This window comes from Hylobates moloch, unplaced genomic scaffold, assembly GCF_009828535.3.
Source record: "Hylobates moloch isolate HMO894 unplaced genomic scaffold, HMol_V3 SCAFFOLD_1, whole genome shotgun sequence".
NCBI classification, from domain to species: Eukaryota; Metazoa; Chordata; class Mammalia; order Primates; family Hylobatidae; genus Hylobates; species Hylobates moloch.
The window spans coordinates 169366760-169378830 of record NW_026652276.1 but is presented as its reverse complement, the minus strand read 5'-3'; the positions used below and the strand labels follow the sequence as shown (position 1 = coordinate 169378830).

General features: G+C 39.4%; 1 protein-coding gene across 10 annotated transcripts in view; it reads left to right on the top strand.

Annotated features, from left to right (window-relative positions):
- CDK14 (cyclin dependent kinase 14) overlaps positions 1–12071 on the top strand; it is a 600921-nt gene that overhangs the window by 440446 nt on the left and 148404 nt on the right. For all 10 annotated transcript variants that reach the window (XM_032761120.2, XM_058424902.1, XM_058424892.1 and 7 more), the window contains one exon: positions 5543–5606. In XM_032761120.2, coding sequence (XP_032617011.1) covers positions 5543–5606 — 64 coding nt within the window. The remainder of the gene's footprint in view (positions 1–5542; positions 5607–12071) is intronic.

Sequence of the window (12071 nt, the reverse complement as noted above, 5' to 3'; positions counted from 1 at the left end):
GCTGAGTTCTGCTGAGCCACTTCACAGGTTTCTTTTAGGACTTCTCACTAAGGAGCTAGAAAAAAATCTTCCAGATCCGAAAGTAGTACAGCTGTGAAGCAATCATTATTTTAGAGATGTTATATGTGTGGACTTTCAGAGTTGCAGCTTAAAAATCATCAATTATTAGGTTGTTCTCCAGTCCCTTAGAATCCACAGCTGAGTCCGTTTAAAATCCTCATCACCACTGTAGTCCTGCCCCTAAAACTTAAAGCCTTGAAGTGGGAATCTGGTGCTTTCTGTATCACTTCATTAGGACACACTTGTGTGAGCCGGTTTTATTTGTGTCCCATAGGCCAGAACTCCTCTGTGCTGTAGTCTCTGTTAGAGACCTCTCGGTCCCCTTGACCCAGGAAGAACCGTTAGCAGGTCTTGTTCTACTTAAATCATAGTTGTTCAGGGAAAAGCCCATGGACTCCTGTTTAGCAGCTCTGAGGCCTCTGCAAAAGCAAAGACTAGAAAGTGAGAGAATTGGTGGAACTAGTGATAGTTTAGAAAGATAAGTAAGTATTTCTGACAAACACTAGTTTGTCAGAGTTACTCTGAGCTCTAGAAGTTTAGAATTTGCTTTTCTCCTGTTATTTGGAGTAGACATTTTCACAGCGAGGCCCTCTTTTTCTCAGTATCTTCTCTGCCCAACAGAGGCTGACATAACGGGCAGAACCTGGGCCACATCTGCCAGGGCAGAGGCATACCTGGAGGAGTGAGTATGGGGCCATCATTGCCTCTTAGTTCCTCAGGGTTAGGGGTGTAGACCTCCACTGATAAGATGAACTTGTCCTTTTTTTTTTTTTTTTTTTTTTAACAGATGTTAAATAGTCTAAGAAATCACAGAAAAGACTTCTGGCAACTGTATATTTCTGAACAGAGGGACATGAGACCATTTTGTAGCTTGCATTTTGGCATTTGCTATTTGTTACCATATGTGTGCTGAAGAGTTCCAAATGTTTCTCTCCCTCTGAAATTCCTCCCCCAAGATTCAGACCTGTATTTCCAGCTGCCCAATCTTGACCTGCAGGCATTTCTAACATTTAATAGATCCAGAACGAAACTCATTGCCCTCAGCCCCCAAACTTGCTTTATCTCTGGCATTCTTGATTTCAACTAATAACTTCCCTGTATAAGTGGATTTTAAACAGCAGAATATACATTTTACATCATGACTCACTATGCACACACACAAAGATGTAACTTGAACAACAGTTTCATAAAACAATATGTATCTTTACATTTATGTTGCCCTCTGATACCTTCTCTTGAATTCCGTCTTTTGAAAAGTGCCGATGTCAACTCCCTTGATGAATTTTACTTACAATCCCCCAACCAGTCATGTGACCTACAATTTGTGAAAACCGTAAACAGAGATAAAATGCAGTCTCCTTGAATTCAGCGTCTGGCCTCTGCTTCCCATCCTGTAGCCCAACCTGCAGTCTAGCCACAGTGTTATCCAGACACCATTCATTCATTCGGTCAGTCAACATTTACTGGGTGCATATCCGGTGCTGGGCACATGGTGCACTAAGTATCCAGAGATCAACGTCGTCCTCTCCACTCTGAGGACCACAATGCGGAGACAGGTGAGTAATCTAGCAATTACCAGGCAGTGGTTAGGTTCTAAATAGAAGTTTGCATAAAGCACTCAGACATCACAAAGAGGCAGCATATAACTTGGACCAGAGAGTCCAGAAAGTCTTTCAGGAAAAAGTGACCCTTGAGCTGAAGCTACAAATAGAGGTAGGAGTTCAACTGGCAAAATTAGGGCAGGGCCTTAGGGAAGAGGAATCCACTATGAGAAGACACGGGGGCTGAGCATCGTGTTAATTTGGAGAGCTGAAAGTGTTCTGATACAAGCCTCTCCTTATAACCGTATACTCTACTGTCACTCCCACCCTTTCTTTACTTGGCAAACCATGACTCAGTGTTCTCTCTCCCACTAAACCACCCTCTCCCGGTAGCCTTTCTCCCTGCCCCCAGGGAGACTCAAGCCTCCCTTCTTTAGGCTCTGACCTCACTCTCCCATACCATCAGCTTTGCTGTGTTGAAGGCCATTCATCACCACCCCTGTTCATCTGCATCACTAGACCAGGAGCACCTCAAGGCAGAGTCCAAGTCCTTACATCTTCTGTGAGGAGTACAATAAGTGTTAGCCAAGTAAAGAGCTGAACCAATAAAAGAAAAAGGAGATGGACAAGCCACAGACACAAGTTTAGGGTAAATCTGCTTAAATGGATGTGTAGAAGACTTTTCAGTATATCATAGACGGAAAAGGGCTTCAGGTGTCATGAACCTGCTTATTTACAGAGCTGGGGACCACACTTTAAGTGTTGGTGGCACCTCAGGTGCAATTTTCTTTTTCTTTCTGTTTCATTTGCAAAAGATAATTTTTGACTTTTAGAAAATATTTTCTTCTAACTTAAATGTGTCTTGTTAATGGAACTTGTTAGTGAATTAATAGAAACGAAAATCTGGCATCAGAGACCACACATACCCTCCTTAGTGCACAGGTAGACAGCCATTGCTAATCATACATTAAACCCAAACAATTTTTTCCAAAATGGCTTTTACAGGAAGCAAAATTAATTTTTAATTATTCTTTTCCTTTGCCCACTTTCTGCCCACTTTGCCTTTTCTGTGTAAATGGTTCAGGGTTGTAAGCAGGACAGTTTGAGGTCTGGAATCTCAACAGTTAAGCCTATAATTGAAAAAGAAAAGTCCAATGTATTTGTTTCTTTCCTGGTAATTTTTATGATATGACCATAATATTTCATAATCACTTTGAAACAGAACACTGGATATGGATGAGGATAATGCCTACAAAAAAGTTTTGCTAACGCAAGCATTGTAGAAACAGAGGCAGCCAGGAAAACAATTGTACTTTATTAGGAGCAAGAGAACAGGGCTCAGATTCTGGCTGGACTTTTCATTGTTTATAAAACTTCCATAGGGTCTGTTTTTGCATGTGACAGATTGGCTGTGTTCAAATTGTGCTTTTGAGCTGACATTTTCTCCCTTTTGTTGCTAGAGTTTAGTACTGTTGAACTCCTTTGTCCTTGATGCAAATTTTAGTGAGAACAAAGTGGAGCATTTCCAGATTAGCTGTATGTGCTGCCTGCAAACTTGTTTGTCTCCTCTTGAAATAATGGTTGGAATTATTGAAAAGAAAGGGAGAAATGCCTTTTGCAGACACTGTTATCATAATCGTTTATGTCAGAGACAATGCTTTTGTCTCTTTTCTCATGTTACAACTCTTCCAGCCCTCTTGCCTGCCTCCTTCCCCCTCATTATCCAGCCCATCAATAATGTGACCTAGTTTGTGTAGATCTATCTATTGATTTTAGTATTAATTAATGCTGGAAAAAGTAACCAAGTATGAGTCTTGAAAGAATTTTTATTTTCTCATTTGTTGATGCCAGATTCATGTTTCAGCCAGGAACATAAATACATGTATTTAATCCTGATTCACCAGAGTAGGAAGCAGGGAGTTTGGCACTTACTGTATTTGTGCCACTCTTTGACATCACTGCCATGTCACCCACTAGTAAATAAATGCATGAACAATTTGAGCCCTGTGTTACCTTATTGCCTAGTAGTGCCTACAAATCCTCGGATAAAGTGAATATGCTTCATTTCCTCTGTTGACAAAGAGTAAACTCTGTAAAATATTTGAAGAGATTTATTCTGAGCCAAATATGAGTGACCAATGGCCCGTGACACAGCCCTCAGGAGATCTTGAGAACATGTGCCCGAGGTTGTCAGGCTGCAGCTGGGTTTTATGTATTTTAGTGAGACATATGACATCAATCAATACATGTAAGATGTGTATTGGTTCAGTCCAGAAAGGCAGGACAACTGGACGTGGGAGCTTCTAGGTCATAGGTGGATTCAAGGATTTTCTGATTGGCAATTGCTTGAAAGAGTTATTACCTAAAGACCTGGAATCAATAGAAAGGAATGTCTGGGTTACCCAAAGGGGTTACCAAAAGGGTAGAGACCAAGGCTTTATCATGCAGATGAAGCCTGCAGGTAGCAGGCTTCAGAGACAATAGAATGTAAATGTTTCTTACATTTACAGACTTACAAAGTCTGTCCTATCAGTCTTAAGGCCTGTGTTGATGTTTCTGCTGGTCAGCTGTGCCTGAATTCCAAAAAGGAGGTGGGTATAATGAGGCATGTCCAGCTCCCCTTCCCCATCATGGCCTGAACTGGTTTTTCAGGTTAACTTGAGAATGCCTTTGGCTGAGAGGAGGGGTCCATTCAGATGATTGAAGGGCTTATAATTTTATTTTTGGTTTACACCTCTCATAATATCCAGTGGTCCTTCTTCTCCTCTGCTGATTTCCAGCTTTATCTCTTGCCCTTTCTAACCTGTTTGTCTATCCATTTATCCAATATAGTTGGAATGACATATCTGGCACTCCCTTGAACATAGCGTCCCTGTGGAAAAAGTGGGCAGTCTAAATTTTCCCACATGGTGGAGCCTCCCTGATCTGAACAGACCCAGTTTTCTGTGGGTTCTTTGAGTAATATCTAATACTGACATAGTGCTATGTGCCAGGCAGCGTTCTCCACACAATTGAGGTAGATGCTGTTAACACCCTCCATTTTAAAGATGAGGAAATTGGAGCTCAGTGGGGTTATTTCTCAGCCCAAGCTTACATGGCTGGTAAATAGGGGAGCAAGGATTTGAACTCAAGGTGTCTTCAGAGCCTGGCCTCTTAACCCTGAATCTCCCCTTTCTAGGTTCTTAACCCTGAAACTCTGTTGTCAGTCAGTGATTTGCCATGATCATTGAGTGTAAGAGCCATAGATCATGGAACAGAATATTCCAATGGAATGCGCCCAGTTACATGTGAGCTGGAATTGCCCATTAATTCCTTTCCCCAGATCAAACATTGTAGTGATAGAAAAATAGATGGAGAAAGAAGGTATGGATAGAAAAAGGAAAACATGTCGAAAGAACAGTATTTTGGCAAAAGGAAACTGTAAATCACATAATTACAGATTTTAACTGTAATGAGAGAATTTGAGCATTCTAAGCTGTCGACCCTGCCTCTTTGAAACATTATGATGCTCAGACAGAGGATGTGGGGTAGAAATGGAAGAATTGTTGGAACTGTTAAATGATGAGACATGTGATACTGGAGTGAAAGACAAAAGCTCATGAAAGAATCATGAGGGACACATACAAACTTCATTCAGCAGCATGAAGAAGACAGCTCATTGTTTGATTCCTTAGCCTACTTATTAAGTTTGGACTTGATAAAATATAGCAGATTTAACTTGTCTTACCACATTCAGCTGTATTTGTTATAACACAGAGATTCATCTTGGGTGGCTCTTTAGCCGGGTTTGTTTTTACTGAAATAAAATCTCTGGCACACGATAATGGAAAAAAAAAATACCAGAGTTTCATAATATGTAGTGTACTATTTTTCTACACTTGAGAATTTTGAGTGCTTTGGAAATAATAAGGCTGTTTCCACAATTTCCTGCTCTCCACTAGGTTCTTGGAACGCCAAATGAGGACACATGGCCTGGAGTTCATTCTTTACCACATTTTAAGCCAGGTATGTTTCATTAATTACAGATGACTAGGTGCTTCCTATATGCAAAAGGTGAGTATATAAATGTTCCCTCTCAAGCAATATACCACCTTGAAAAATTCTGGTTACTTTTGCCATTGTGTACTTTGTCTATTAATGGAATTGTCCTTTTGTTTTCACAAATTATTTGTCTGTGAAGACAGAGTTAAAGACATCACTGATGATTTTCTCCATATATACTTTATTTTATTTGACTGGTTGATCCTGCAGTAACCATTAATTCCATCATCAGTTGGACTAGCATCCATGTCTATAAAAACAAAATTTAAATTGGGGTGCTGTAATCCATCTGTGTCACTTCTTGTAGTAAGTGACCAGGAAAAGTATTAAATTGTAAAAAGGAAAAATCATATTTTTATTTTTTTACAAAACTAGGAAATATATGGTCTATAATTCGAGTTTAAACATGTAAGATGTTCTGAATGTTCTATTGTACAGCATTCAATATGTTTTCATGTAAAATATTTAAACCTGAACACTGAAAAATCTGAAAGAAATGTGAACTTTTAAAATAAGTTGTCTTTTTTTTTCACCAGTGGGTGGCAGGCGTGAAACTTTGTTTTAATAATTACACTTAACAGATGAATCTCAAACATGGTCTGATTTTTATAAGAGAAGGGAAAGGTTTGGAATTGAAAATTTAGTAAAATCAGTGGAATGAATTATTGTAAAATGATTCTCTTGTTGGTTGTTGTGGTTTTTTTTTCTTTTCTCAGTTATAAAACATGGCTCACAAAATGCAGACCCACCATAAAATTACTGAAAGGGATTTTATAGAAGCTCTAATAGTCTGTTATCCTATGAGGGAAAAGAGCTATGAATAATATCTGTTAGAGGAGCCAAGTATATTCTTTTCTTCTCTTCCCCTCTTTTGGGGAACCATCAGGAATAAATTATCAGTTCCAAAGAATGACTGAGTTGGGAAACTATTTTTACTCCTAATATTTTTCTTCTGAAAGTGTGCAGTGTGTTCAGAATTCTTTTATCTTCTTCAACTGCCCTAAAGACTCTTTGTACTTTTACTGGAAATTCTAAATGACTTCTATGTTCTGAAAGACTATAGAAACCTAACAATTTTAAGTGGACTGACTTTCTTTTTTTTTTTTTTATTTTTTATTTTATTTTATTTATTTTTTTTTTTTGAGATGGAGTCTCGCTCTGTCTCCCAGGCTGGAGTGCAGTGGCACAATCTCGGCTCACTGCAAGCTCCGCCTCCCGGGTTCACGCCATTCTCCTGCCTCAGCCTCTCCGAGTAGCTGGGACTACAGGTGCCCGCCACCACGCCCGGCTAATTTTTTTTTTGTATTTTTAGTAGAGACGGGGTTTCACCATGGTCTCGATCTCCTGACCTCGTGATCCGCCCGCCTCGGCCTCCCAAAGTGCTGGGATTACAAGCGTGAGCCACCGCGCCCGGCCTGACTTTCTTTTTTAAGCAACTAAGAGGCATCCTCTAACTGAACCACGTGTTCTTAATGGAGTGAAGAACACAGTTCTTTATAAGTGATTCAATTGTGGGCTCTTAAAGAAGATTAACTACCCTGTGTTAGGACCTAAAATTTTAAGTCCTAGGCAAATGAAACAAGAGACTTTAAAAAGATTTGAAATGAATAAAGTTAGATGCAAAAAGGAACAATTAAGATGAAATCATTTGGCCTGCCTAGTTTCTGGATTAGAAAACATGGAGTAATTTGTGTGTTTTGGTGGGAATAGAATTTATCTTCGTCAACAACATACAAAAGCATTTATTAGTTGTATTTTGGAAAGTACTAGGATGTGGTACCCATTAAGAAATGTGCATCACGATTTCTCATTGTCCTTCTAAAGAAAAGTTTACTGACAATTAGACTATTTTAAAAAGCAGAAAAGTAGAGAAGATCTGATCTCTGGGAAAATATGTACACCAATACACACCAATATTACAATATTACACCAGTACAAGACTCTTTTTAACGACCAGATCTCTCACCTGAATTAATAGAGCAAGAACTCACTCATTATCCTGGAGAAGACACTGAGTTATTCATGAGGGATCTGCCCCCATGACCCAAACACTTCCCACCAGGCCTCACCTCCAACATTGGGGATCACATTTCAACATGAGATTTGGAGGAGACAGACATCCAAACTGTATCAGAGTCTAACCTTGGAAGCTGCTGTTTTTCCGTCATTTACTTCTATTTAAATTTCTCTTAAAAGAAATGGAAAATGGGCTTGTTTCTTTTTTGAATCCGATTACCTTCCTGTTTCTTTTCCCTTACCCTCGGGGTTCCGTAGTTAATGGTCTTTTAAAAGTAGGTCTCCTTGTCTCTCCCTCACTCTCTCATTCCAGAGTGTCTCCTTTTGTCACTGTTCAGGATGCTTGCTGTGGGGAAGTCTTGAGGTGAGAGGTTGTGCTGTGGTGTTCTCAGTACTTCAGTAATTCCATAACTTGGGGTGAGATTCATCACAGGCAAACCCATGCTCTAACACAAAGTGAGAGTCTACTGTAAAAATAAGTCATATTCCTTTTCATGGGTTCATAGTTATTCACTAACAGGAGGCCTTTGCATAAGGCTCTCTGCTATAAATTCCTCCTGGGATAATGAGAGGCTCCCCTGTATGAATCCCAGGATCACTTTCTCCTACCAGGTTTATCCCCTGCTACATCCCATCAACAGGTGCTGTGGTTCATATGTCTCCGCTAAAGTGACAGTGCCATTTTTTTTTTTTTTGGTTATAAGACAGACTTATCATTTTTAAAAGATGCATCTTGCATGCATGTTTGAGGGGTTGTTTAAGCTTCATAGAATTGTGGTAACCCCAGATCAGGGCAGAATATACATAGACATTTGTGGTTCTCCAGACCAGTAGAATCAGAGTAATGGATGAAGAGTTCTGTCAAGGCTTTGTAATTTCTAGCTGTCAAAGAGTACCCCGGGGCTGCATGAGCTGAGAGTGCGAGTGGTGTTTGATTGTGCCTTAAGCAAAGTGAATGGTTGAGCTAGAGGAAGCCCCAGGGAGCATCTAGTCTGGCTTTCTTCTTGTGAAGTTAGGAACCTGAGGTCCAGAGATGTTAAAGAACTTCCCTAAAGTAGTGTCAGAGGTGGAAGTAGATTCCAGGTCTCCCTGGGTCTCACTTCCTGAGTCTGTTTGTGTTTTTGTTTTCCAGTTTTCATTATGAAATAGCGTTCTACTGAATGTGTATTACAAATTCTCATTGCCCTTCTAAAGAACAGTTTACCAACGATTATCGACTATTTTAAAAAGCAGAGAAGTAGAGAGGATCTGATTTCTGTATTTGGTAAAATATCTACACAAAACCACCAATAACACTTTGTATAAAATGGTTTAGCACTGAAATAACATGTAGATTCCATGTATGATACTTTCATCTCTTAAATGCTTCCAACAAAAGGGACATTCAAAAACTGTTTAATGGCAGATTATTCAGGAGCTCAAAAAGGAATACACTGTGAAGTTCAGTGAGGAAAAAAATGCTACTAGACCGGAAGCAATTAAAAGTAATGAAATTTAGAATAAAATAGTTATATTTTCCAAAATCAAGCAAGAGAATAGAGCATTTCTAAAGTGGTTATATTATTTCTAAGGGAAAGTTAGTCAATGGAAAAGAGTGTTTGATTCAGGAAACTTTGAAGAAAATGGACTGTCTCCCAATGAATGAAACAATATAAAGAATTTGCCATTGGAGGCAATTGGGGAATGGTGATATTTTAAACACACTCTGCTGAAAACTAATCCTACAGACACAATGACCTTAAAGGGAACATTTACATACGGACTTAGCTGTATCAAGGCTTTGTAATGAGGCAAAAAAAAAAAAACCTTCTCTTTAAGTCCTTCCTCTTCTCTGGCCTGACTGGGACCCCAAAACCAAACAGATCCGCACTTTTTTGTTCCAGAGGGAGGAAGTAAATCATTTCAGAAATAAAATACTATGGTGATAACACCATACATTTTATGCTATATTTTATTATTTACCAAGCATTTTAATATATTATCTCATTTGACAGTTAGAATAACTGCATTATAATAATGCTTTTTTCCTAATATTGTTATCCCATTTACAGATGAAGAAACTGGGAAATTGAGGCTCAGAGAGATAGTGTGGCCTGCCCAGAGATCTCATCCCTCCAGGCTGTAGCAGAGCCAAAACTCAAACCCAGGTCTTTCAACTCTAAGCCATTTTCAGTGATGCCTCCTCCTCTCTTTAAGAGAGCTTCCCTCCCCACAGACCTAGACCTACGAAGGAGAATTGTCAGGCTCTTCCCAACTCTGTCTTGTGGCATCTTGGAAAAGACCTCTGTCTTCTTGTACATACCCGATCCACCCTCCACTTGCTAGGTATGGGCATGTTCTTCCGCCCTTTAAACCTATGCCTCCAATAAGTCTTCAGCTCCAAAATGTCCTCTGCAGATGTTTAGTCTCAGATATGTAGTCCTTAATACATACTATCGGAACTGCCCACTTTCCTCATTTGCAGATGTGAGGATGTTTGAACCCTTAGCCTTTATTGACATTCTTGGCCTTTCCTGAGTCTTTTAGAAGGTGATAGGAAAGCTGTGGAGGCAGCAGAAATTGTTGTCGGGGTGGGATATTCCATGCAGGAAGACTGGGGGGGTGGCCTCTTTGTGCCGTGATGTTGCCCTGCACAGACCACACCTGCAGTGAGAGAGGCCTGTGAAGTGCTGAGATACCTTCCTTACTCTTCTAGAAGAATCGTGTCTGCTCCATCCACCTACAGACTTCCTACGTAAATTAAATGAGATAAACTATTTTTACATTCCCTTCAATATTTGTTATTTATACTCTACCTATTTTTAAGAAGATTTGAGCTAGCTGACATAATTGATATAAGAGTACTTTTAAACTGTTAGGGGCATGTAACTGCAAAATAATATATATTTTTTTCACCATTTATACCATGTCCTCTGCCTGCTATCTCCTTTCCCACTTTCTCTTTACACTTTACCTCAGGAATTTTAAATTATTTTTATGATTGATAGCAACTATAATGATTATAGGTTAGGTCTAGGTGTATGGGCTGTAACTATGTGATGGTTATTAAAATGCACTTTAAAAATTATTACATAAATATCTGCTTTTTATCTCAGATTTTATTGCTAAAAGCCTTGTGGGTCTGCTTGACACAAGCCTAGGGTATTTAGAGCTCTCCCCACCCACCATCAGCTATCACCTTTGTGAACTTTGCTGTCCCTCCTCCCACAAATAAATGCTGCTTTAATCACATAGTGAAAAAGCCAGTTAATTACTAAATTTATGAACTATGTGAACTTTATAAAGCTAAGGAAGTATGTAAACATGACAGGAAGGGCAGACTGCACTTTCTGACTGAGCCAGCCATACTGGGAGGTCGCTGGTGGTTGCTGGAGAGCAGATGCTAAAGTTGAAAGTTGGTGTTTCCATCAGCAGTAACTGCTTTACATCTGCTTATGAGCTTGGATTCCTACTGAGTGCTTACTAGGTGCCAGGCAGTATTGTGGGTGCTAAAGATGCAGTCGTGAACAAAGCAGATGAATCCTTTTTCTTGCAGAGCTCACATGCTAGAGAGGGGACTAATAATAGACAAATCACAACTTACTATGCCTGTGAGCACAGGGAGAGCAGCAAGAGACAATTCAGGGGGACAGGTCCTTGGAAAGCCAAGGTGAAGAGTCAGGATTTTACTTGAAGTGTGAGTGGAATCCTCGGAGGGTTTTGAAGAGAGAAGGAAATCAATGCTTTATGTTTTCAGAAAGACCTACAGGCTACAAAAAGTCACGGACTCATTTCAGAGCTGGAAAGAGGTTTCATCTGAAGTGTGAAAGCCTCTTGATTGGTCATTTCTGCCTTCAGCCCTGGGTCAAGAAGGGTCTGTAAAAGCAAGTACTAACTCACAGGGAAATTATTCTCCTACCAGTTAGCAGTGATGCCACAGACACGAAGGATATTTTTCCTCATAGGTCCATAGCTGACCAAGGATTTGATATAAAATAAGTCATAGATATGGCCAACGATATGAAATAAAAATAAAAAAGAAACAACCAAAAACCTTGATAATCACTTAAAAATGTAAAATTAGCAATTCGTTTCCCTACAATAGGTAGGTTAAGGAGGGAAATCCCTGTAGGAATGTTGTAAACCCATTTCAATGCAAAGGAGGGACGATCTGTACTTTGTCTGGATGTACTTGAAGAATTTCACATTTATTTTCAGTAGAGAGCATCAGTAATGATGGAGACTAGCAGAATGTCTAGAAAATGCCAGAAAAAAAAAGTAATAAGATTAAATTTTCAAGGGAAAATGAAGTTCTACTGATAGCAGACTTATTTTTTAAAATCCTAAATAAACTGGTTTTATTAGTTCTACTCCCTGGAATTTTGTAAAATTCATTTTGGGAGTTATTCACCCCTCATATCGCTAAAGTTGATA